Source organism: Callithrix jacchus, chromosome 2 (genome assembly GCF_049354715.1).
Source record: "Callithrix jacchus isolate 240 chromosome 2, calJac240_pri, whole genome shotgun sequence".
In the NCBI taxonomy this organism is placed as follows: domain Eukaryota; kingdom Metazoa; phylum Chordata; class Mammalia; order Primates; family Cebidae; genus Callithrix; species Callithrix jacchus.
The window spans coordinates 24,415,760-24,443,723 of record NC_133503.1 but is presented as its reverse complement, the minus strand read 5'-3'; the positions used below and the strand labels follow the sequence as shown (position 1 = coordinate 24,443,723).

Genomic DNA, 27,964 nt, shown 5'->3' with positions numbered 1-27,964 from the left:
TCATAGTTGCATCTACCTTAATATTCAGCCATGAAGTGCACTTGCATTGGACTGAGAGTGTATTGTAATTCTTCAAGCAATAAGGAAGTAATGTAGATTAAAATGCAGTACTTTTTCTAATTCCAGATCGCCAAAATTTCATTGAAAATATTTGTCCCCTAACATTCTATTAAATTATCAGAAGCCATAGTTTTGCAACACCTGGTGCCAAGGATTTGCTGAGTATCTATTATTTATGAGACACTAGACCAATCATTAATGAATTACCAAGAAGTACAAATCATAATCTCCTGCTTCAGAGTTTATGTTTCTGGTACAGCACTGAGATACTTGGAAAATAACTATTAAGAGTAGGTGATCAATTAAACAAGTATCATTATGATCAAAAGTTATTATTTAGTGTCTGGTTACTATCAAAGATTATTAATAATATTCAAACTAATGATGTAGACAACATAATTTTAGAAATGTTTTGGAAGCATTTGGCATCCTCAAATGCTACCTGGATCACAGTAGAAGTGTCACAGGTAGTCGTAAAGAAGCAATAGGTATAATAATAGCATTTACTGACTATACACTACATGCCACATGGGTACATTTAGTGTTTCTTTTTTTTTTTTTTTTTTTTTTTTTGAGACGGAGTTTCGCTCTTGTTACCCAGGCTGGAGTGCAATAGCGCGATCTCGGCTCACCGCAACTACCGCCTCCTGGGTTCAGGCAATTCTCCTGCCTCAGCTTCCTGAGTAGCTGGGATTACAGGCATGCACCACCACACCCAGCTAACTTTTTGTATTTTTAGTAGAGACGGGGTTTCACCATGTTGACTGGGATGGTCTCGATCTCTTGACCTCATGATCCACCCACCTCGGCCTCCCAAAGTGCTGGGATTACAGGCTTGAGTCACCGCGCCCGGCACTATTATTTCTAACCCTCTCAACAATCCAGCGAAACAAATGTTATTTGCCACATTTTTGCAAATAAGGATTCTGAGGCACACCTATATTTTAATTCAAAAATTCAACCTGGGCTCATTTGATCCCAGAGTCAGACCAGCTTCCCTCGGTTATGATGCCCTTGTATACACCAAAGCAGGTTTCAGGAGGATACTGGATCTGAAATAAGTTTAGCACATACAAATTTTGATTCAAACATTGAAACTTAAAAAGAAAATCCATTTATTTTCTAGCTAAAACTTTTTCAATTCCCCAACATGTGAGACATCTCATTTATCAGTCATTTTTTAATCTACCCTTAGCCCCAGTTTTGCAGAGTTTCTAAGTTTGCTTTTAAATGAGGACAAAGTAGTTTCCCTCCTTGAATGCACAAGATTCCCTAGTTTACTTGTCAAGCTTCCTTCTCTAGCAAGCTCAGAAGCTGTGTTCTTAAGCTTCCAGTAACCTGTCTGTAGGACACACAGCCATCCCTCAGAAGAGTGGCCTCCCCAGACCTCCATCCCCTTCTGGGCCAGAGGATTCTCCTCATTGCTGTCTGCTCCTCAAAAAGCCAAATCATTTCCTCTTCCCCAAGAAACCCAGAAACATTTTTTTAAATGGCTTAGGCTATAGGAAAACCAAACCATAACAGGATACATCTTGCAAGCCACCTTTCACATGGCCCAGAAACACAAACCTCTCCTGAAACAAGGGGTCATACAAGACCATGATATCTTTGGAAAATGGATTGAAAAGGAGAAATACCATGAAGAGTTAAAAATAAATATGTCAGTTAATCACTTAGTCATACAAACTATGAAAATAAACAGGAATGAAATATGCAGTGGGGAGAAGATAAATTATTCTGGTTACCTGAGAGCTTTTATTAACCTAGGCATAGAACCTTGCTCCCCACACAGAGTTCTGGTACCAGCACAGGATACAACACCAGGAGGATTGTTAGAAATGAAGAAACTCGGGCCGGGTGTGGTGGCTCACGCCTGCAATCCTAGCACTTTGGGAGGCCAAGGTGGGCGGATCATGAGGTCAAGAGATCAAGACCATATTGGCCAACATGGTGAAACCCCGTTTCTACTCAAAAAAATATAAAAATTGGCTGAGTGTGGTGGCACGAGCCTATAGTCCCAGCTACTTGGGAGGCTGAGGCAGGAGAATTGCTTGAACCCAGGAGGTGGAGATTGCAGTGAGCAGAGAGTGCGCCACTGCACTCCAACCTGATGTCTGGTGACAGAGTGAGACTCAGTCTCAAAAAAAAAAAAAAAAAGATATGAAGAAACTCATTGCACTTCTCCCCAACTAATGAACCCAAATCTGTATTTTAACATGATTCCCAGTCGATCCAGATACATATGAAAGTTTGAGAACCACTCTAGAGGGCAAAAAGCACAGAGTATGTTAAGGATACAGTCAATAGAACATTTGGCTGAAGCACAGGGTTTGTGCAAGATAAAAATATTGGCATGTCTATAAATGATGACTGGTCCAGACAGTCAAGAGACTTGAAAGCTATTTTCAAGGGGTTAGAAGTTTTCCTGCAGTAGTGGGGAGCCATTGGAAGTTTCTGCATTGGACAATGACAGAATCAAAGGGATGGCTTAGGAAGATTTATCTATCACTGTGGGGAAAGGAGATCCTTTGTGAAAGAGCAGAGGGATCTTTAGTCTAAAATCATCCCTGTCAGATACTCCTTCAAGTCCATCAGATATTTTCAGAAACACACAGGCTTTTTTCAGGATACTGGGAGACAATTAAATGTACTAACATTTTATGATGCAAAGGTGTGCCTATCAATGACTTTAAAGAGTAATTTTAGCTCTTGGGGTCACTGGATTCTGCAAAGAAGTAGTGGGACCTGGGATCCCAGAGGTGAGAGAAACTGAATATTCATAGCTGGCTGGAAACTCTCAACAAATAGACTGAAAATGCAGTACAAACAGGGCCCTAGGTTTATCAGTTTTCTTTAACACCCAAGTTTGTGCCTTCTTTTACCTGCCCTTTTACGATTTTGCCACTTACTTGAATTCTTACTGAGATAGGTCAGGATGCAGAGCAGAGCAAGATGCTGTCATCCTCCAGTAGCCTCTAGGTCAGTGGTTTGTAACCATCACTGTACGTTAGAATCACCTAGGCAGCTTTAACAACTACAGCTGCCCAGCCGTACCCACAGAGCAGTCAAATGATTATGTCTGGTAGTTCCAACAATCAGACAGGTATGATAATGGTCAAGTACATGTCCTCAAACTGAGAATTACAATAAAATTTTTTTTTTAATTTTTATAGAGGGAAAGAATACTTTTTGCCATCTATATAGAAAAGTTCTTTGTGTGGAGTAAAATATAATGGTTACTATTTATTAGGTCAATATTATGTGCCAAACATTGGACCTGTATTTCATGTGATATCTATTCATTCACTCTACTCCTCTTACCCTCTTTCCTGTAGATAACCAGGTAAGAATTTTGCCTTTACTCTCAGTTTACAAAACAGTAAACCAAGGCTCAAACAAAAAATGCAGTTGCCCAGACATAGAACATTAGGAAGCAGTCAAGTCAGGATTCAACCTAAGGAAGTGAGACTTAGAGCCTGATGTTTGGTCCAAATTAGAAACTCTGAGAATAATGTGTAGAACCTTTCATCCTTCCCATTGTGACCCAAGGCTACTAAATACAAAGCATTTTTTAATATCATGAAAATAACTATTCTGTATTCTATAACTCAGATTGTAAATATTCAGATTTAATTGGTCATTTCTAGATGCCATCACCACATATTGTACTCTCTTGCATACAGCAGGCATTCAATAACTTATTTTTAAATGATTAAATAAATAAGCTCATTAGGACTTTGTAAAAGAAAACAGAGGTAGCTGATCAAATAAGGGCTATCATGAAAAATCAAACAAAAAGCCCCCAAAACAAAAACCGCACCTTTTCAATTATGTTCAACAGCCACTGTCACTCACTACCTTATTTGATTTGCCTACCAAAGGTGGACTACCCTCTTTACCTGGGCCCTCAAATACTCACTTCACTGCAGCCATGCTGGAGTTCCCCAATCTAGTCAGTCTTTCTTCTACCTTAGAATGGGAGGGGGATTTCACCTTTGCTCTTCCCTCCACTAGATTTGTCATTCCCTACTTCCCTATCCTCCTTCCACCAGAATCTCATAAGTACCACCCTATGCTTGGGTAACACCTTTAGATTCCAATTTAAACATAATTTACTCATGTTTAACATAATTTATTCATAATTTAAACATAAATTATTCATATCCTGACCTTTAACTCCTCCCTTCATAATTTCCTCTTTTTTAAAAAAACATTGTATCACAATTTGTTCTTACGTATTTACTTGCAGTTGATTCTCTATTAAAATGTATCTTTATTGAACAAAGAAATCGTGCTTGTTTTTCTTTAACCATTGTATTTCCAGTGCCTAAAATGCACCTGGCTACACAGTAGTTGCTCAGTAAGGCATTGAATATTAAGTACTTGTAAGTATAAGTTGATTTAATTCCTAAAAATTGAATTGGTTTTCTTCATTAACAGTCTTATTAAGTGATCTATCTTACATATAGTTGTTTTTCCTTATTTTAGGGTTCGTAACTGATGTTTAGAAATGAATAACCAACTCAATATGCAGCGTTCCCATTCAATATCCTACTAGTTTTTTTTGAAAGTGATTTACATGTAGGAAGTCACTGAGAATCAATGTAAATTCAAGAAAATTCTCAGAAGCAGAAAGTAACCTGAGGATAAGAGTTCATATCAAGATGAGAGTTTTGTGATAAGACTTGGTAATCTAAGAAGGAAATATTTTACCTCAAGTCAATTTCCAGAAATTTCCTTGAGTAAATTTTGAATTGGCTGGTTAATTTTTACATGTAACTATTCTATTCCCTTCAAGTATTTCTTCATAAGGAATATATGGTGATGACTCCAACTCCATATTTGTTTGACCAGTAGACTCCATTTGTATTAGTCCATTTTCATAATACTGCTATAAAGATATTACCTGAGAATGGGCAATCTATACAGAAAGGAAGTGTAATTGACTCACAGTTTCACATGGCTGAGGAGACCTGAGGAAACTTGTAATCATGGCAGAAGCTGAAGTAAGGCACATCTTATCTAACGGCAGGCGAGAGGGTGCAAGCAAAGGGAAGTGCTGTTAAAATATCCATTCTCACTATCATGAGATAGCATAGGAGAAACTGCTCCCTAAATCCAATCACCTCGCACCAGGACCCTCCCATGACACGTGAGGATTACGACTCCAGATGAGATTTGGGTAGGAACAGAAGCAAACCATATCACCCTTAAATGCAGCACCAGCAAGTACTCCCAAGAGCTTCCTAGATTTTCCTTATTTGTGTTATCGATCGGTTTAATCAACTCACCTCAACAAATACTGATAACGTGTCTAAAATGGGTCTTATACGATCCCTGTTGCTATGGGATGTAAGACGAACCCATGACAGTATCCAAATAACTCATAACCATATGCATGTTACAAGAATTAAACCCACGTTTAGGTAAGTGAGAGGATGAGGTAGAAAAACCAATGAGACAGCTTGTGATAAAGTCAGCTTCTGAGTACAATCAAGAGCCTCACTTTACTATTCAGATAGCAGTGACATGGCTTAATGACAAGAAGATCAGCTTGGAAGTCATTTGACCTTTGTTTGATTTCTGGTTGTTCCTTAGCTTTGTCAATTTTCATGCGCATATTCGTAGTTATCTTACTGAGTTGTTTCAAGGATTAAAATATATAATATATGCAGAGTGCCTCATGTACTCATTCTCAAAAAATGTGCAATTCTTGAGCTGATTAGAGGAAGAAAGTAGCAATACCAAATCAAAGAAGAAAGATTCTCAAAGAGAGAGATTTGAAATTAAGTCTCCTATTCAATACTAATTTTATTTTAGCCCTATTATGTGTTAGATTATCTGAATACTGCATTGAAGAAGACAGACACAATTTGTTGAAGTCTACATTTTAATGGGAGAAGACAATAAACAAGTTTAAAAGTACAGTTCAGATGAAAGGACATCGAAAGGCTGCAGTATAACAGAGTGATACCGACTGGTGCCGAGGAGGCACGTGGTTGGCCACTCTGAGCAGTTCTTATGTGAAATGAGACCTGACTACGCAGCTAGCCAGAGGAAGATCTAGGAGAAGAGCTTTTCAGGCAGAGAAGCAACACTGACAGAGCTCAGAGGAAGGAGCCTGGTTGGTATGGATGGCTAATGTAGGTGGAGTGTAGTGGAGGAAGAAAGTGAACCAGGTGAGAGTCCAGAAGTAACACAGAGCACGTGGAGGGCCAGAGAGTGAAAGGATTTGATTAGATGGACCTGCTGCACCCAGTAAAGTTGTGCAAGAAAACAGCACAAGTAAAATCACCACTGTGGAAGAAAGAAACCTGAGCCTAATAAATGAGACAAGGCTCAGGTATGTGGGAGGATTGCTTGAGCTCAGGAGTTCTAGACCAGCCTGGGTAACATGGTGAAACCTCATCTCAATACAAAATACAAAAATTACCTGGGCATGGTAGTGCATGCTTGTAGTCCCAACTACTCAGGAGGCTGAGGTGGGAGGATCACCTGAGCCCTTGAGCCTGTGGAGGTCAACGTTGCAATGAGCTGTGATCATGCCACTGCATTCCAGCCTGGGTGACAAAAAAAAGTTAAAAGTAATTAGACAAGCAAGAATAAGTCTTGCTAAAATGAAAAGGTGTTATTTGTAAAAATTCTCAAAGCAGTGCTTTAGATTCAAGCAAAGGGAATTGGATGCCGTAGTTTCTAGTTTTTCTGAAAAGCTGTCTGTGGACTGTCAACAGAAGTTCATCACCAATTCTAACATATTCCAGGGCTAGTTTCATCGTTTTGAATTCAGTTTTGTTTTTTGTTTGTTTTTGTTTCTTTTTTTAGTCCTAACAAGCATTTGAGGAAGAATTCAGTTTTCTCGTTGGTCAAATCTTAGAAAGAAACTTCTGACAAATCAAATTAGATTCTAAATGCATTATGTTCTTTATGGAAAATCCTTCTAAAATTAAAGTATTCAGGAGGTGCAATTCATACTTCTAAGCAGCCTGTTTTAACTGTTTATATTACTTATCAAGCAATATTAGAGGTCTTTTTCTTACTTATTTTCCTGATACTTTTCCAGTCACAGGCAGATTCAGTGGTTTATATATCTAGATTCAACATACATAGCATTCAAATGTAGGTGAAGAATAGTATACACTTCTTTCAAAGCAAGTAGACATTATTTAAACAATACACGGAAGGGTCTTTTTACCTCCCAAATGATGATACTCTGTTTCCCTGCTCTCTTTCAACTTACAAGAAAAAACAAAACTCAGACTTTTCTAAACTGTCAGAGATCTTTTTGTTTTACAAGCTTATAGTAGCACCTCTATCATGCACATATTTTTAAATTCAGTTAAGTGTCAGCAAGCTTCCCAGTGCTACCCATATCAATGCCTTCTCACTACTTGTGTACCTGTAGGCAGTATAAGTGCCTCTCTCTTCTCCGCTTCCTGTATGTTTGTGAAGAGTATTAAATAAGCTGACATATACTAGTTTATGCACAGTGCTCAAAAAGAGTAGGTACTCAGTAAGTGCTAATCCTCTTTTGCAAGTTCAGAAAATTTCCGCTTCAGAATCAAGTTCTTTTATCTCTTCGGTGCAAATAAAAAGTGGTGGAGTTAACAGGTCTTACTATCCTGGTTCTTAGCCCAGGTGCTGTTTTGGAAGTCAGATACCTGTCAAAGCTTTACTTTCTATCAAGTTCTGGTCAAGTTAAATATTTATTTGTCTAACTACTTGCATGATTGACATCACAAGTCTGTTCTTTAACTTCAGTCTGCTGCTCTAGAATCATGACTATCTGGTTCCTACATGGAAACCTGTATTTTTCTTGATTCACATTGATATCTGAGGATTTCTGAAACTTTTGTGCTCTTGTACAATTTTTTTTTTTTTTTTTTTGAGACGGAGTTTCGCTCTTGTTACCCAGGCTGGAGTGCAATGGCTGGATCTCCGCTCACCGCAACCTCCGCCTCCTGGGTTCAGGCAAGTCTCCTGCCTCAGCCTCCTGAGTAGCTGGGATTACAGGCACGCGCCACCATGCCCAGCTAATTTTAGTATTTTTAGTAGAGACGGGGTTTCACCATGTTGACCAGGATGGTCTCGATCTCTTGACCTCGTGATCCACCCTCCTCGGCCTCCCAAAGTGCTGGGATCCCAGGCGTGAGCCACCGCTCCCGGCTGAGTTCTTGTACAGTGTTTAAGGTTACTACTTGGAGTCAGACCAATCCAATTTGGAATCTTGAGTGTATCATTATTATTATTGAATTAATATAACAATGTATCATTAAACTATATTATTACAGTTGTGTGACCTTTAACTTTGTACATCCTTAGTTGCCTCATCCAAAAATTGTCAATGGCAGTTCCAAACTCAGAGGTTACTGTGATGAATAAATGAAGTACAGTATATTAAGTAGCACAGTGGCTAGGGTACTTAGGCAATCAGGCAATAATGAAAATATAAAACAAACAAAATAATGTTTGTTTTATATTTCCATTATTGGGAGATATACAGAGGAAGAGAGACAGAGAAGGACAGAAAGACTGGCAGACAGAGACAGAAACAGAGGTACAGAGTAAGACTGGTTTAATCTTATTACAGTTTCAGACACTGCTAAAAATAGTAAGGTTAGGAAGTGCTGACTTGGGCAGAATAAGAAATTTATCAGCCACTTTACATGCATTAGGAAAGGAGTTAAATTACAGCTACAATGACCAATAACAAATGTTTTGAGATGAGTTCACATTGTGTGTTATTGTTAAAACACTGCAACAAAATATTTACCAAAAAAGAAATAGAAGCTGGACATGGTGGCTCACACCTGTAAACTCAGCACTTTGGAGGCCTAGGCAGGCAGATCACCTGAGGTCAGGAGTTCGAGACCAGCGTGGACAACACGGTGAAAACCCATCTCTACTAAAATTAAAAAATTAGCCAGGTATGGTGGCACACGCTTCTAATCTCAGCTACTCAGGAAGCTGAGGCAGGAGAATCACTTGAACCTAGGAGGCAGAGGTTGCAGTGACCTGAGATCACACCACTGCACCCCAGCCTAGGCAACAGGGCAAGACCCTGTCTCAAAAAGAAGAAAATTGAAAAGGAAACTGGAAATTACATTAGCTACTCCTACTCATCTGTGACTTGAATTCTAGCTGTAATTTAAGAAAGATCTATTGGAAAATACCTCTCTATCCTTTCCCCTTTAAGATATTTCCTTCTTAAATTTAAGTTAGTGTTTAAACTTGTTCCATTCAATGAGCCTTCACCACAGAGGAAAAGGATACACAAATATTTTTGAGGGGATTAATGTCAGTGTGATCTAAAAACCAAAAACATTACAAAACAGTGTGCTGATGCACTGTGAAACTGTAAATTGTCAAAAGCAAAATTATCCACTTTTGACATTGTCATTCATCACATTGCCTAAGCAGAATTGCAATCTCAAAGGAAGTGGGAGGGGAGAAGTAAGAAGTGACATTAAGTGATTAGTTCTGCTCCACAGAAACAGGATGCTGGCATGCTGAGGACCAAGTTAAGCATCTTAGTTGTGAATATGTTTGTAAATATTCTGTGATTTGCACCATGAGGAAAAATGCGGGGAACATGAAACCACATTTCAGGACTGTATGTAATGGTAAAATAAACAAATATATAAATAAATAAACAGGCTATATTTTATTGTTGATGTTATTTTCTAACTTGGTTGAGCTTGCAGAATTTCTCCCCTTCCCTCTTCTCCATTTATATTTCCATATGCATTCCTGTTAATGTTAACCCCAATTATAAAAACAAAACAAACACAACATAACTACTATGAGTGAAAATGTTTTAACATTCACCTTCATTGTGGGATTCTTAAATCAGGGCACTTTAGCACTGTGGTTATAAGCATCAACTCTGGAGGCAGATTGGCTGAATATGAGTCTCAGCTCTGCCATTACTCATCCTGTAAACTTGGGCAACTTATTTAAATTTGCTTTGCCTCAACTTCCTCACCTGTTTTTAAAAACGTTGAGGATAATAATCATTATGAGTCTCGTGGAGTTTCCCAGTAGCCTCAGCTACTCAACTGTGCAGCAGTAGCCTAGGCTACTCAAGTCTGCAGTATGAAGTAGGTATAAACAACACTTAAACTAATGAGCAGTGCTGGGTTCCAGTAAAACTTTACTCAGAAAACAGGAGGCATGGCTGGACTTGGCCAGAGGTCCGTAATCTGCCAACCCCCTGAGTTACATCACAGAACTTTTTGATCTGGAGGGAACTTTAGCAATCACCTAGTTTTACATCCTCCTTTTACATCTGATACAACTAAAAGTCAGGAAGAGAATGTAACTTGTCTGCCACCCCATCTCTCAAAAACTCATACAAGTAGTGTTAAACAACAACACTGCAGCTAATCATTGTTCTTCCACGACTCATGGTGTCATTCTCATCTGCAGAGTTCCAGTAATGATGTCTTATCTTCCAGAAACAGTTCTCCCCCAGAATGCATGCAAAACTATCCAACTGTGTTAGGTTCCATTCCCAGAAGCAGACCTTGAGAGAAGGATTTCTGTGCAGATGAGGAGCAAGGGGAAAATGTAAGACAATAAAAGACGGAAACTAAAACAAGGGAGATTTCAAGCAAGAGCCATGTAGAGAGTAGGCCTGAGCCTGGTCCTACATGGAGACCTGGAGTCTAAGTTTCTTATGAATTGTTCTATTCCTCACCTCATAATCATTGGTGATGGACACCCTGAGAGGCTGCACTAACATAGCCGTCTTTTGCGTGACTTTAGTAACAGAAAAAATACACAACCTGTTTAAAGGTATAGATCAAAGATGCCTGCTGCAACTAGATACCTCTTTGAAGTTTCTTGTTTTATCTACAAATTTTCAAGTAAATTGCATATTTTCTGTAATATATCAATGATTGCTTCAGGGTCCTTCCAAATCTGTAAGTTTGATTTGCTATCTTCAAAAGTTGCTTTCTCTGATATCTGTTGTTTTTTAATATTTAAATTTTAGCTTTTAAAAAAAATTACTCTTCCAGAACTTTTAGTTAAAATAACATCTTCATGGTTTTCTTTTCTCCTATTTCATTTATATATCACTTCCTTATAAAAGAATGGAAGGGGACAGCCAGATTCTCTATGGGTACCACATACCTCAGCTCCCAAGAAAAAAAAATAGAACATTAGATAAGCATCCATTTTACTATTTTTTTACAGTAAATTCTTAAATACATTTCCAGTATAATTTTAAAAGAATCTGAGATCTGAGGTTTTTTCCTCTAGTCAGCTCAACTTCACACTAAGATTAAAATACTCTACAATGTCATTCCATTCTCTTCAAATACTCCATTGACCCTTTAAAAATGGAGGTAAAAGACCTTCTCAAATTACTAGTGTCTATTTGCATAACATGATAAACTGCTAGTTTGGTTGTTTATTACTTTCTTGGTAAAACTTTTACTGTGTATTTTTTTTTTTCCTTTTCTATTACTCCTATTAAATCATGACTCAGCTTTATTGTTTTTCTATGGCTACTTTCATAATACTACTGTGGATCAGAGTATCCTGCAAAGCCTGATACTCGTTATTATAACAAGTCAGTTGATCCCTGATAAAAATGATCTAGCAACTATAACATTGCTGATGAAGGTTGGAAGGAGGACTGGATTCCAGAGTACCCTACATCTATCTACATCATTTGAAACCCTCATCCTGATATCAAAGATCTTCACAACTTGGCCAATTTTGTAGCCATTTACCTCTTTACTTTAGCTAGACACCGCCTTTATGCAAAAATATATTTCAAACCTCCCATTACCCCCTAAAAACTGCAGTAATATCTTGCCCATCCTTCGAGGTCCATTTTAAGTAGCATGTTTTCGGTAAAGGCTTTCCCATTTACTCCTAGCCAGTTCTGATCTCTCTTTTCCTGCAATCTCCTTGGATTATGCTCTTATTTTTCTTTCCCATGACATTAATAATCTGCTGCTTAGAGTAATTGTAATCATTTTTGCCATCTCCCCCCCACCCACTATAAGTAAGCTACTTGAGGGGAAATAATATTGTATAATTCATCTTGTAGAACATGTCCACCTAGAGTGTCAGTATATTCACTGAATTCCTAAATTAGATTTTGATCCCTGTGTCAAAAAGGTGATCTTGTTGTCTGATGACATTCAGGTTCACCTCATGTCTCATGGCTGCTGACCACCCACACTAGGGACTTCTAATAATCACAGACACTTAAAAGTTACAAGGTTCTCACTTCAGCTTAAGCTGTGAGAATTTCTCTTAGGATTTCGGCAGATAGTTCCTGTCTAAATTGTTCAGTCAACAATTCCCAAATGTTGGCATACCACCTACATAATTTTTGTCACACTCAACTACCAACTGCCTTTCTACTTTACCGATATTCCTTAAATTTACGATACATGTCCATGTAATATACAAAATCATCTCTCTTGAGCTATCCACATGCCCAGTTCTGGATAAAATGCATGGTTGGAACATAGCAAATCCCCAAAGCACTCATTGCTTCTTGTTGATGCATCACTGGCTCCAAGAGCCAATCACTTAATTCTGAGCTCACATTAAAAGAAATTATAATTTAAGAAATAAACATCAGTAGAATTGGTTGTTGGGCTTTCTTTCCTGCAAAATACTTAATCTTATAGAGCTATGAATTTGCTCTACGCCACCACATGCCACACCCTCAGTAGGAACACTTCCACTCATAGCCCTTAATTATTTTATTCGAAGCTAGAGCCAAATTCATCTTCTCAGGAACTAGAAACAAAACATGTCTTCATGCCGTTTCTATTATGAGATAACTACGCTAAAACAAATGAAAGAAAACAGTGGTTATTATCACCTACTCATTAGGTTTCCAATTAAAGAAAATCTTCACTCTGACAGACTTTGACTAGTTATTCTCCATTCTTCTGTTTCTGAAGAGAAGCTTTTCTTAATCACAAAACCTTTGACATTTTCAGAATATTGTGAAATGAAGATAATATTAGAATATACCTCATAGTGTAGAGGGGTTAGAATATTAGTATCAGGCAAGGTCATTTTCTATCCACAGTGACATATATTTTAAATACTATACATAACAATATATTTTTATTATTAAGAAAAATCATATGTCAACAAAAATTTGGAGACTATATTATGATTATTAATATGGGGCATATTTAAATGCTTAGGCAATATTTAGTTCATTTTCACACTGCTATAAAGAATTCCCTGATTCTGGGTAATTTATAAAAGAAAGAGGTTTAATTGACTCACAGTTCAGCATGGCTAAGAGACCTCAGGAAACTGACAATCATGGCAAAAGCTGAAGGGGAAACAAGACACCCACTTCACAAGGCAGCAGAAAGGAGAAATGAACGCAGAAGGAACTAACAAACACCTATAAAACAATCAGATCTCATGAGCATTCACTCACTATCACAAGAACAGCACGGGTGAAACCGCTCCCATGATTCAGTTACCTCCACCTGGTCTCTCCCTTGACACGTGGAGATTATGAGAATTATGCAAATTACAATTCAAGATGAGATTTTTGCGTGGGGCCATAGCCAAACCATATCAGGCAGCCAAAAATGTTTTTTGAGAAATTTATTCATTCAAATATTTATTTATTCAACAAGTATTAATCAAGTTTTACTATATAGAAGTGGAATTAATGCAATTATTTAACATTAACATTACAATATTTTTACTAGTAGTTCTCAGTTAGGCAAATATTGAATTTTTAGGACCTTCTATCCCTAGCCATTCTTGCTTATAATTTTATTAAATTTTTGTTTCTATTCCTGCATGCATTTACTTATATTCATTCAGTTATACCATGACTATTTTCAAACAATTTTGAGGGTGATTGTTTCACATATGACTATGTGAATTGCTAAAATGTAAGTAGCAATCATTCACAATTGACATGAATATGAAATCCCAGATGTCCTAAATTGATATATTCATTCATTCATTCTTCATTCATCTTTACAGGACAGTTACAGGACATTCATGTAGGATGTGTGTGATAAATTTGAGTCTTTCTTTTAGCCATATTCAAGTCCCTATGCCACAATTTTATCAAAAATATGTGGTTAGTAATGACACTCATTCTGCCCATCTTTTACTTTTTCCTGTTCAGCATCCATTCCTCCTCTTTGTAGAAACAATATGTTAAGGATCCTTCTTTGGGTTCTCACTCCTTAACCACCCATGGTCCACATGATTTGGATATGGTTTACTCCAGCTTCAGGACCATAGGTGTGCACAAGACCATCGATCTGAGCAAACAGTTGGTTGAACATAGGACTATGATACAAGCCTTCACATGGTATTTTATCTTTTAATTTTGGTGTTACCAAATTGCTAATCTCAGGGTTGGTTAAGTGGAGTAGTTGTTTGATAGTCATTTTGACAAGAGACTCCACCTAAGAATGAAGCCAATTTTCACAAAATGGAAATGAAAAATAAAATATCTTACTTAAGCCCATGAATCCGCCTGTCCTCAAAGCTGCTCGTCCTTGACGGTTTCAGTTACATGACCTAAAATTCACTTGCCTGAGATAGTTTGGGCTTGGTTTCTGTCATTCACAACCCCAAAAGCACTACACATAAGCTTGAAATAATTAAATAAATAACAAGTTATTGCTGTTCATGACACAGCAAGCAAACTAGTAAGTCAGAACTCTGTAATTATTAACTAAAATAATAATTGTGATAAGTCCTAATACAAGTTAAGTAAATATACTAAAGATAATGCATTGAATAATAAAAACAAGAGTAAAATATAGTCTTGTTTCTTGTAGAATTAGCAATAGAATAAACTTGAAAAAGGATTTAAATGGAATAAAAAAGAACAGAACACTGCAGTTGGCTTTAGATGCATAGAATTTGAAAGAGATTAACTCTGCCTGAGGAGGTAGATACGTGGGGCTTTGAAAAATCATCATATGTCCAAGTCTTTTAACTTTTGGAGGCCCCTTGACACATAATACAAAGCAGATTAAAGTTACCTTTCCTATATTGAATTTAATTATGTATAATTATAGACATAGTATTACATGTTACAGAAACCTATACATTAATTTTAACATTAAGTTTGTTTTTTAACTTTAGAGTCAATATGTACATTTTTTAGAATTTCAGTAGTTTTGGTAGTGCTCAAGAGACCCTGGAATCCCTAACTATGGTGTCTAAGCGGACATACAGTTCTGGTAAAGGAGCATTGAGAAAGGCCTCCAAGATACGTGACCCACATTCTGGAAAACTCCATTTTACACATTGGATTACCTATCTTTGGCCATCTGTCAATGGCCATCTCTAAGAAACCAATCTGATAGAAATTTTGAGAAATATTGCTCAGACTTTTTAATGTTCTTGTTTGTAAATCAGTTTTACTCATTGATGAGGCATACCTCTTCTCCCCCTTTGGATTTTGAATAGCAGTTGATAAAAAGGATTTCCTTCCCATTTCATCCTTTTCTAGGATAGAGGATGCAGTGCTTTATTTCTGCCAAGACAGTGTGTGAATATAATTAGCATCCCCACAGTGTCAGAGCTTAGGTAATTTCCTTCTATAACAATTTTGCCTCCATAGAAGGCATCACTAATTTCATTTGTACTCGGAGGCATACTTGCTTTCTATGCTCTTGAAGATCGATTAATCTGAGGTAGTGCTCCTTTAAAAGATGTCCAGTAACTCAATTCTCAAAATTTCTTATTAGTCATTTGATTGTTAAAGTGCAGAGATCCTCGGACTGGGCTGACGTTATATTTTTATTATACTAACTAAGTGAATGAGACAAGCTGGGAATGTAAATTAGACAAATCTACAGGAGTTTCATTTACAAAGTCACATAGTTACCAGGAAGGGCTGAGCCCTTTAACTTTTTAAAATATAAACTGTGTGATCTTAGAGCTATTAATTTCTGCTGATGTTTCCTCACATATAAAATGAGGATTAAAATGACGAACATTTTTATATGTATATTGTGAGGATTAAACAAATTATAATGAAGAATTTGGAATAGTGACACATTGATCTTATTTTATTATTACTAATATTACATTTTTAGTTAAATGACCTTAATTGATTTCTATGTCATAAGGCTTAATGTGGTTGATAATTTTATAGAAAGTCATGTATAGTATTAGTTATACCTGCTGAAGGAGAAACTGGACTCAGTAGACATGTAATCTGCATTTCTAATTCTGCACAGTAAAACCTCATTAAGTCATAAACTCATAATATGGAATTTATGGTAATTTAAGAGGAATTTCTTTTCTAGTACCTGTGAAGTCAAGGCTTGCCAGACATATCCCAAATGTAGAGTCAGTAGGCTCTGACAGCCATATATTTGACAATTTATTAGTAATTGGAAAGTCTGTGCTATTGTATATGATGACAGTACTAGGCATATATTTTCTTCCTACATGTTATTTCTGACTTTCTTCTTACCCTGCATCATTGCTGAAATTTCTGCATACTATTTCAAAAGACCCCAACCAATATTTAGAGCTAAGATGTCTCTTATTCATGGATTTAAATAATTGTGAATTCAAAAGTTTAAATGATTAGGCAAAACAGGTAACACACATTCCATGAGAACCTTCTTCAAAATCATCATTCTGCTGCTTCACCAGCAGCAGTAAGGCAGGGAGGGCTACCTGGCACCTGTGGACATATTTCATAACTATTTGTTAACTGATGAAAGGCTATGATATAGACTATCTCATTACTGTTCCCCCAGAAAATGAATTGTGTTAGTTTTTAGAGAGAGGATCATGGTGGCAGAAGGATGGAGAGACTTACTTTTGAACTGCATACTATAAGTTGTAATACCTGCTCTAAAATGCAAAATCTTTGTAAAGGATTTAATACAGTTGAATAGTCCTTCCTTTATCAGAATATTGTTTCATTGGCTGTGATCACACTGCATTCCTACCTTCAGTGTCAATGTTAATTTGACCCTTCTGGTGGTTGCGACTGTTCTTTACCAGAAGTTTCTCTTCTCAACCCTCCAGTCTTCCCGCTCTGTACATTCTTCATATACGGTTGTAATGTAAGTGGATTACATCTTCAGGATCATCAAATATATACTCATTCATTCAAAACATATGCATTACATATCTACTATGGGCACTAGTTACTGGGATACAACAATGACCAAGCAGACAAAATCATAATTTTTTAAAACTTTCTTTCCTTGAAGGAAGATGGTTATAAAATGGGTAAAATATGGTTACAACACACAGTTATGAATTCTACAGAGAAAACTTAAATAAATAAAGGGAAATATACTGTCAAGATACAACATGGAGATTCTGCATTGGCCCCAGCCCAGCCTTTGGTTCTGAGCTTCAGGTGCATTTACCAAAATGTCTAGTGTACCCTGGATGGCTAGCAAGTACCCTGAACGCAACATGACCCAAACTAAATACTTCACCCTCATCAACTTTCTTCTGCCACCAACACTGAGTTCCTCAAGCCAGAAATGTATGAGTCATATTTGAATCCTTCTTTTCCCCCATTGTCCATATTGCATCTGTCACAAAGTTTAGCCACTTCTTCCACATGGCGTTGGTCACTTTTCTTTATCTTCACTGTCTCTATTATAATTCAGACCAACGTCACCTCTCACCTGTATTCTTGCAATAGCTTCCTTACAAATACCCTACTGCCATTACTGTCTTCCTCCAGTGTGATTTAAAACTCATCGTGTCATTCCTCTGCTTCAACCTATCAATGGTCTGCAATTTTCAACTGAGTCAACAGCCACTCTTGCCTTTGTCCTCTAGTCTGACTGATCTTCCTTCATTCTTCATTCATGCCATTCTCTCTTGACTCAGGATATTTGTACATACTATTTCCTCTGTCTGGAAATTTCTTTCCCCAATCCTTCATCAGGCTAGCATAGTTTTGAGATCTCTATTGAAGCATAACTTCATCAGGAAAAGCTTTTCCCAAATCCTCAAATTGAGTTATCTGCACCAATTATGATTTCCGTAATCTCCCATCTTTCCAAATGTACATGTTATGCATGTAATAGATTCTATGACGGCTCTTGTCTCTTTCCTATACTACAGTGTAAATTCCAACAGGATAAAGACCACGTCTGCTTTTTAAGCACACCACCCCCCAGTACTTGTCAAATAATTCTGAAAAAGAGCAGGAGCCTGCTATATATTAACTGAATAATGTTTCAATATTACAGTAAAGACTATAAGGAGAAGGTTGGTGACTGTTTTTAATTTGCATTTATGTTTCATACAGGGAGATGATTTTGAAACATGACCTGTTAAGAGTCCTTACATTTGCCCTCTCGCTCTACATTTGGGATCCTGGAGGATGCTCTTCAGCAGCTGATACATTTCCAGATTCCATGTTATTGTTCTCGTTTTGCATCAGCAAAGTCTTCCAGAAAGATAGCCAGTGTTGCTCCTGTTGTATGACTGGAAACTCACTTTAGGAATAAGTTGACCTTAGTTTTGTAACTAGTAGAAATGTTTTTTTGTTTGCTTGTTTTTTGAGATGGGTTCTCACTCTATCACCCAGGCTAGAGTGCAGTGGCGCAATCTCAACTCACTGCAACCTCTGTCTCCCAAGTTCAAGCAATTTTCTTTTCTTAGCCTGGCAAGTAGCTGGCACTACAGTTGGGTGAGACAGGGTTTCACCATTAGCCAGGATGATCTCAATCTCCTGACCTCATGATCCACCCACCTTGGCCTCCCAAAGTGCTGGGATTACAGGTGTGAGCCACTGTGGCAGGACAGAAATGTATTTTTAATTATATTAATTACTATTGTTGGTAGGGGATATCCCTGAGATACTATTGCATTGAGAAAAAAATATTTTTTCTTCTTTTCTCAGTTTGATTGCTGCTTGGATTTCTTAATACATCTTCTTCTTTATCCTTCCTTAATTCTCTTGACATGTCTGCTCCTTTATTCTCAGGCTAATTTATAATAATGGCACCAATCAGGCAAGAGAAAGAAATAAAGAGTATTCAAATAGGAAGAGAGGAAGTCAAATTGTCTCTGTTGGCAGATAACAAGATTGGATATTTAGAAAACTTCACTGTCTCAAACCAAAATCTCCTTTAGCTGATAAGCAACTTCAGCAAACTCTCAGGAAACAAAATCAATGTGCAAAAATCACAAGCATGTTTATACACCAATAATGGAACAAACAGAGAGCCAAATCATTAGTGAACTCCCATTCACAATTGCTACAAAGAGAATAAAATACATAAGAATCCAACTTACAAGGAATGTGAAGAACATCTTCAAGGAGAACTACAAACCACTGCTCAAGAAAGTAAGAGAGGACACAAACCAATGGAAAAACATTTCATGCTGTTAGCTAGGAAGAATCAATATTGTCAAAATGGCCATACTGCCCAAAGTAATTTATAGATTCAATGCTATCTTCATCAAGCTACCACTGACTTTCTTCACAGAATTAGAAAAAACAGCATTAAATTTCATATGGAACCAAAAAAGAGCCTGTATAGCCAAGACAATCCTAAGACAAAAAAAAAAAAAGAGAAAAAAAAGTCGCAAAGCTGGAAGCATCATGCTACCTGACTTCAAACTATACTACAAGGCTACAGTAACTAAAACAACATGGTACTAATACCAAAACAGACATGTGAACCAGAACAGAGGCCTCAGAAATAAGACACACATCTACAACCATCTGATCTTTGGCAAACCTGACAAAAACAAGCAATGGGGAAAGGATTCCTATTTAATGAATGATGTTGGGAAAACTGGCTAGCCATACTCAGAAAGCTGAAACTGGACCCCTTTCTTACACCTTACACAAACATTAACTCAAGATGGATTAAAGACTTAGATGTAAGACCTAAAACTGTAAAAACCCTAGAAAATAAATTAGACTATAAGTGTCTGGACACAGGCATGGATAAAGACTTCATGAATAAAACACCAAAAGCAATAGCCACAAAAGCCAAAATTGACAAATGGGATCTTCTGTCATTCTTGTGCTTCTGCACAGAAAAAAAAAAAAAAGAGTAAATTTTTGCCATCTATCCATCTGACAAAGGGTTAATCTCCAGAGTCTACAAGTAACTTAAACAAATTTACAAGAAAAAGACAACACCATCAAAAAGTGAGCAAAGGATGTGAACAGACACTTCTCCAAAGAAGACATTTATGCAGCTAACAAACATATGGAAAAGAGTTCATCATCACTATCAAAACCACAATGAGACACCATCTCATGCTAGTTAGAATGGTGATCATTAAAAGTCAGGACAAAACAGATGCTGGTGGGGATGTGGAAAAATAGGAACGTTTTTACACTGTTGACAGGAGTGTAAATTAGTTCAACCATTGTGGAAGACAGTGTGGTGATTCCTCACAGATCTAGAACCAGAAATACCATTTGACCCAGCAATCCCATTACTGGGTATATACCCAAAGGATTATAAATCATTCTACTATAAAGACACATGCACACATATGTTTATTGCAGCACTCTTCACAATAACAAAGACTTGGAACTAACCAAAATGCCCATCAATAAAATGTGTCACATATATGCAGTAAAATACTATGCAGCCATAAAAAGGATGAGTTCATGTCTTTTGCAGGGACATGGACGAAGCTGGAAAACATCATTCTCAGCAAACTAACACAGGAGAAGAAAACCAAACACTACATGTTCTCACTCAAAAGTGGGAATTGAACAATGAGAACACATGGATAGAGGAAGGGGAACATCACACATGAGGCCTGTCAGGGGTTGAGGGGGTAGGGAAGGGATAGCATTAGAAGAAATACCTAATGTAGATAATGGGTTGATGGATGCAGCAAACCACCATGGCACGTGTATAACTGTATAACAAACCTGCACATTCTGCACCTGTATCCCAGAACTTACAATATAATTTAAAATAATAATAATAATGGCAGCAAATCTATATCTACTCAGTTTCTATAGCTGAATGCCACTAAACCTTGTTTGTTTTCCTGTCCATTCATTATGGCTTATTCATTAAAAGATTACTAATATTTATTAATCTCAGCCAAATACTACACATGTATTTATTTCATTCTACAGCAGTCCAATGGAGAAGATATTCTTTTCCTTCTCAGTTTTCCAGAAGAGGAAACTGAGTCTTAAAGGTTAAATGTCTTGTCCAAGTTACAAATTTACTAAGTATTTGACCTGTGTTTTGAACCCAGGGATTTACCTTCTGTTCCTTTACGCTCTCAGTTTACACTATATAATATTTTACTTGCTGAGTTGCAAGCTACCTTCACTTTAACTCTTTGCCCCTCTTCGTTAATTTTTTCTATATAGTAGACCTTTAATATATACTTGTATCATCATTCCCTGGGCCATTATCATTATTATTATTATAGATGGGTGACAGTATTTGCGGTTTGTTCTAACTACTGAATTTTGTTCTCTCAACCCAAACTGAAGCGAGCCTAAGTAGAAGGGGGCTGACGGTGCAGAAAGAAAAATGTGGTTAAATAAGGGTCAGAAGGAAAACCCTATTTTTAGATGTGTTAGTGGTTCGACGGGAAGGGAAGCATTTTAGGGCCTCATAATTTGGTTACTTGGGACTAAACTGCTTTGGGAATCCTGTGGACATCATGCTGATAATTTCCTAACCTCCCCCCACCTCCCCACCGCTCCCCACCCTTCATTTTCTCAGCTGGTGCAAAAGATTCTCTCTGTGTATACGGAAAAAGAGAAAGAAAAATGAGTTTTCTTCGTCCACAGTTCTACATTCTGAGGTAACGCTCAACCCAAGTAACTACAGATGTGAGACTTACAGACCTTCCTCCTCCCACCCCCGTGTGTGTGTGCGTGAGTGCGTGTGTGTGTGTGCGCGCGCGCGTGAGTGCGCGCGCGAATGTCTTTGGATGGGCTCTTAGGAGCCTGTGAGTCTGGTAGAACGCCGCGCGTTAGATCTGCACTGTGTTCACTGTGCTGGGCTTTACCTGTTTCTAACCTAGAAACTCCCTTGGTCAGCGAAGGAACTCAGCATTCTCTTCCTGCTTACCATCCATCCTAGGGGAGCGGTCGGATTCCCCAGTTCACAGCTCTCCTGCCTCCACACTTCCCCTTGAGTCATCCCCACAAGCTGCCCCCAGATGACCCTCTGACCCAGGCGGGGGAGGGGAAAGGTTATCAGAAGGTAAGTGGGTCAAGAGTGCAGCATGGACCCGAACCCTGAGGAGCTCCCAGGGTGGTGGGGGCCGCAAGCCTGCGGAGCTACGCCCGCCCCCTGCTGCCAACTCTGGGGGCCAGCGACCACTCCTCTCCGCCCACAGCGGCCAGGACGAGCTGGAGCGGTCCGCTCGAAACCCTACCCTCAGCCGCCGCGAGGTCCGCCGGCGCCAAGAGCTTGAACCGCCGCAGCGAAGCGCTGACGGCGGGCAAGGTCGCTGACTCAGGGGTCTCCGGAGTCTAGGCTGTCTAGTTCAGTGGTTAGGAATGCTGGCTTTGAAGTCCAATCCTGGTTTCACCTCTTGCTATCTGAGTGACCTTGGGCGAGCTCCTTGGCTTCAGTGCGCCAATTTCTAAATCTATAAAATGGGGACGCTGAAGTGATAGCTAAACGCTGGAACTGTTGTCAGAATTAATGAATGCAGCACTCTGGCACCCAGTAGGCACTCAGTTAATAGCGACCATGATTGGCGGCAGCAGGGAGAGGCTAAGCGTTGGGGTCCAGAATAGAGGTTTGAGCTCTGGCCTTTCCAGTTCTTCATCCAGGGTGGGGCTGGGGGAGGGGTAGCGGGAACACCTACTCTACCGCCTCTTCCCCAGTTCCAAGATAAACTCGGGAGTACCCGGAGAGCCACTGGTTTGGACTCGGGTTCCTTTGGAAAGCCCTGTGTCCCCAGACTCAGCACCTCCCGCCTCCCGCGGCTCCTCTCTTTCCCCGGAGCGGGGGGAAGACTTCTTTTGTGAATTGAGTATCTTCCTCCTCCAGTTCCTCACCCTAAGCTTGCTGCCTCCTCCGGGTGCCGGCGGCCTCGGCGAGCCGACCTGAGCATCGGGAGGAAGGGAAGAGGCAGCCTTCTGGGTGTGCGAGTCCCCTGGGCTCAGGGAAGGGAAGAAGAGGACAAGGTGGCGCGGAGACCGCTGGAGAACACAGTGCCCCTGCAGGTGGGGGGGGGCCTTCCTCATTTTGCCTGCCTTCTAGGGACCTCTCAGGCTTGTTGTATCCACAGGCACAGACCCTGAACGGTCCGGAGTCCCTGTCCCCGGCCCGGACAGAGGGGCCGGGGGCGCCAGCTCCGCACGCGGCGGGAGTGGGCGGCGAACGCGGGCCCGCGAGGTAAGGAGGGGTGGCGGTTGGGGAGTGCGCCTGCACGTGTGTGTGCGCGGGTGCGCGCGGCAGAGGGGGCGCGGGGGGCCCGGCCCGGGCGCGTCCCACTCGGCCACCTGCCCTTCCTGCGCCGTGCCGTCACCCACGCCCTCCAGTCCCCCGCACCTGCGCTTGGGCGCTTGTCAACCGCGTACCTCACGCCGCCACGTCCCGTCTCCCCCTCATCCAAACCCCACCCTGCCCACTAATAATACCCACTGCAGAATCAGACCGAAACCTGGAGAGACAGCGTTGCCTTTCTGCTCCCCTCGCCCCCCCTCCCCTCCTGCTATAAATAACCCGGACTAGCGGGTCAGGAACGTCACACGGAGAGAAAACAGGACCCCGAGGTTTTCTTCTCTGGGAATAGGGGGCAAAGGGTGAGGAGAGGCGAAAGAAATCGCTCGTGAGTAGTGAAGAAAAGCTTGCTCTTTGACTCCTAGAAGAGACCAGCCATTTATTTTATTCTTCTTTTCTCTCCCTTTCTTCCTTTTTTATTTTTCCGTGCCTTTCTTATTCTGAACCCGCCTCCCCAACCCCCTCCCCAAATCCAAGGGGTTGCTCAGCACTCCTCCCATTGGTTTTTTCCCTCCCTCCAGCTTCAACTCCCAACGCCCCCCCTCCCCCCTCCTCCCACCCGCTGCACAACCCCCGCCCCCCCAATCCCTGTCTCGCCCCAGGCAGGGCATGCTATTTGCCGAGGAAATAAAGTTCAAACTCCTTGCCCCTGTGTCCGGCTGAGACCAGAAGTGGGCTTACCGGCACCCATCTTCCGCTGGCACCCCTCACCGGCTCTCCTCTAATTTTCTAATCTGGTTTTGCATATTTAAAAGGACACACACACACACACCCAAAAAACCCACAACCCGCTAGGTGCAAAACTGCCTCCTGAAACTACCGAAACTTACCAGACGCTGTAGTTATTTTGTCTTAACGAAAGGATAAAAACAAAAATTTTATTCTGGATGCTCCTGAGGGGTGACTTTTCCATACTATTCAAATATGTATGTATTATACATATATATGCTTTTCCTTTTTCCCTTCTAATTTTTTTTTTTTTTTTAACAAGGAAATCTGCTCGGTCCCCGGCAGCCGCCGCTTCCCCTTTGATGTTTTGGTACGCCGTGCGCATGCGCCTCACATTAGAATTACTGCACTGGGCAGACTAAGTTGGATCTCCTCTCTTCAGTGAAACCCTCAATTCCATCAAAAACTAAAGGGATGTGGAGAGTCCGGAAAAGGGGCTACTTTGGGATTTGGTCCTTCCCTTTAATAATCGCCGCTGTCTGTGCGCAGAGGTAAGTGTGCCCAAGGTTTCTCTTTTCCGTTCTCACTTTGAAGGGCTCTGCCTGCATACCTCTTTGAGCAGGGAAATGTAGTAGGGACCCGATGCTGAAAACGCTGTGCCTGCTTCCTTATTGATGCCTGCTTATTGTCATTTCTTTCTTTAGTGTCAATGACCCTAGTAATATGTCGCTGGTTAAAGAGACGGTGGATAGACTCCTGAAAGGCTATGACATTCGTCTGAGACCAGATTTTGGAGGTAATGGGGTTGCCTTGTAAATAAGAAAGAGTCCAGCCACAGCCGAAGCTGTCTTTTGAGCTTTGTGCGCGCTCTCTTCCCTCTCCCTAGTTGTTGGGTGCATGTGGTGTACTGAATGTGTCTCTATTTTACCATACTGAGAAACTGATCAAAACTTAAGCTGGATTGTTGCTACCCAGCACTTGCGTGGTCTTTCAATGAGACCCTCTTAGTGTGCACTCAAATTTGGTGACTGCTGTCTTTCAGCTTCAATGTTATGAATCCTTTGCTTCCCTGTCTTTGCTTTGTTGAGAAACAAACCTCTTGAGTTTAGTTAACGGTGTGCCGAGAGAACCTGGCTTACAGAAGGCCACCGTGAACATTTTTTAGGACAAGATGTGCAGGCATTTGGTGAGAGGTGGCATTAACCCCCTGTGCCTGCCTACTTTTGAAGAGTTCTTCTGGCTGCGGTTACAGTGGCTCATGTCTGGATATAATCCACTCCTCCCAGCCTCACAGAAGTGGGGAGGACTGGAGGATGGGAGGGTAGAGAGAAAATGGGAGGGTTAGAGAGGGTAGGGAAAAGAAGAACCTCTCTCTGGCTGCAGCGCTAGATATGCTGATATACTCACTTAATATTGCTTCACTCTTATGAAGCTCAAAGAGTTAAAAACCTGTGCACAGAAGGGGGTGGAAAGATTGAGGGGGAGAGGATTTCAGCGCAATTTATAAAAATCCCTCAGGCCAGAAGTATTCTTGTTCTTCCGTGAGTTGTGTGCATTCACTTGCTGAGACATATGCACATGTAGACTGAGCTGGAATCCCTTGTTCACAGCATATATGTGTGCATATTCAATACAACATTCCTTAGAGGAGTGAGTGCCTGCTACCTTTTTTAAACAACAACAACAACAAAAAGCAGAGTATTGAGAAATTTGAGAGTGAGTAGTGCAGAGGGGTTTTGGGTAGAGTGTCTCATGCCCAGAGATAACTCTTGCTGAGAATGAATGAAGTTCAAAGAAATCACGTGGCTGGCTATCTTGCTTTGCAGGTCCCCCTGTGGCAGTGGGAATGAACATTGACATTGCCAGCATCGATATGGTTTCTGAAGTCAATATGGTGAGTGCTGAGGTTTTTTGACTACATCTTTGCAGACCTTCGTTTGGGGACAGGAAGGAAAAATGAGCCAGCTGTTGGGGGTAGGAGTGTGCCTGAGTGTGTGGATGAGGTGGGGGAGAGGGCATGGAATTTCATACTAGAATCCACTGTGTTTGAGGCTAGAGAGCTGGCTCTTTCTGGTCCCTAACGATATTTTCAACCTGGTTCTGATACTTGGGACTTGGAGTAAAAAGCATCACACATTCATGTGTAAAACACAGCCACGTGTAGGAGATCTCTTACAGAAGCCTCATCTCCTAAGGCTCAATGAGAAACACAGTTCATCAAATGATTTTCTGGATTTGGGGTGGGGTCATGGGAAGAAGAGAGTTTGAGTTGACATTTAATGGAGAATATAGTCTACAAACGAAACTGTAATAAAGGCCCTGAAATACTGATGCCCACTTGTTGCTTTCCAAGATCACTGTTTACAGTTTACGGCAAGCCTTCTCCCCCATTCCTGCCCCAACTCCATTGATTGCTGCTTCCTTTAACCCCTCCTGCCCACCAAAATAAAAATTGGCCACCCTGTTTCTAAAAGGTAGGCTCAGACCCATGTGTCATCTCTGTTCACTTCAGCAATTCATTCACCACATGTCCTAAGCTCGTACAGTTAATGCAGCAGTACTCCTTAGTGGCTACCTCCCTGGACTTGGGGCAAGTGCTAAGAGGAAAAAGCCTGTGTTCCCAACTAGGAAACACGTGTTGGGGGGTTTGCTTCATGCAGGAGCTCCCCCTACTGTCCGTATTGGAATACTGCAGACATTCAAGACTGACAAGTGTCCCAGACGCCCCCACGCATTTGGGGGCATTCCTCCAGTGACTTTTCTACTCTGTGTTTTAAAGATTCCGTGCTTTGGAGAAGTCCCTCTAGATAGGCCACATTTAATGTAAAATTCCAGTGTGACTTTTAATCCTATAGCCTATAACACATTTCAGAAGGTTATGTTTTGGCATAGTTCTGTCTAGAAATTGGATGAATTATTTTAAAGGGGGGGGTATAGTGTATACGCTTTTATGCAAAACATTTCCAAGCCAGCCCTCAGGACTTGTCAATTAGTTCTCAACATTATACAGATTTCCGTATTCCCAGAATTCAAACAAGAATTAGCTCAGTAACCAGCACAGTCCTTATACACTGTCCAAAGAGATAATCCTGAGATTTCACAAGATTCTGAAGCAAATGAATACTACCCTTATACCTTATGAATACGCAAGGGAATTCAGCTATTTCTAAAATGTTTTGATGACATAAATCTTCTCATATTCTAATTTGGGGAAATTTTTGTCACATGCAGTATAAAAGCAGACTAAATACAATATTGGATGTTTCAGAACCATAGATTTCCCTCACATTATGAAAATAATCTGTGTGGTTAGAGAATGTTTCTTGGGGTAGTACTTAATTTCTCTGATATACAAATGTTCACTTTCAGTGAATTTGAAAGGCCTTTCATCAACATATATTTTGAGCTTCAGCATAAAAATAAAAGAGGTCCTAATGTGGGTACCTTCCTACATCTCAGGAATTTGAATCAAAATTGTACTGTTTAAAACAAAGTAATGTAGAAATCAGGTGTGATTCTGTGCATCCTACACGTGATTGATTCAGACTCCTCTCTTTTGCATTTTGCTTTTTTTATGCTCTTCTCTCAGTCCCAAGGCTTATTTTACCACCACCTCCCTCTTTAGAGCATCACAAAATGAGATTTTTGTGAAACATTTCAAGAAAAATTTAGAACCCAAAGAGATAATCACAAGATGACTAGAGGTTGCTGCAATAGGTTAGCTAATAACTTAGAGGTATAATACCCTAACATTCTTTAGAGTGATAGAATTTTTATTTTTCTTTAAGTTCTATTCTTTTTTTTTT

The 27,964-nt window shown here is 39.9% G+C and overlaps 1 protein-coding gene and 1 long non-coding RNA gene across 4 annotated transcripts in view; one reads left to right on the top strand and one right to left on the bottom strand.

Moving 5' to 3' along the window:
* Positions 1-24,212, bottom strand: part of LOC144580715 (uncharacterized) — a 61,894-nt gene extending 37,682 nt beyond the window's left edge. The window contains exons 1-2 of the long non-coding RNA XR_013530710.1: positions 24,171-24,212; positions 6,494-6,620 (exon numbers count right to left, since the gene is read on the bottom strand). This is a non-coding gene — a long non-coding RNA (uncharacterized LOC144580715). The remainder of the gene's footprint in view (positions 1-6,493; positions 6,621-24,170) is intronic.
* Positions 21,981-27,964, top strand: part of GABRB2 (gamma-aminobutyric acid type A receptor subunit beta2) — a 261,265-nt gene continuing 255,281 nt past the window's right edge. The window contains exons 1-5 of one of the 3 annotated variants that reach the window (XM_035284254.3): positions 21,981-22,235; positions 23,275-23,381; positions 24,481-24,709; positions 24,863-24,954; positions 25,985-26,052. In XM_035284254.3, the coding sequence (XP_035140145.1) occupies positions 24,633-24,709; positions 24,863-24,954; positions 25,985-26,052 (237 nt within the window). In that variant the 5' untranslated portion in view covers positions 21,981-22,235; positions 23,275-23,381; positions 24,481-24,632. Of the gene's footprint in view, positions 22,236-22,903; positions 23,382-24,480; positions 24,710-24,862; positions 24,955-25,984; positions 26,053-27,964 lie in introns of those variants that run through there. The other 2 variants (XM_035284274.3, XM_035284292.3) reach the window with 2 other exon arrangements.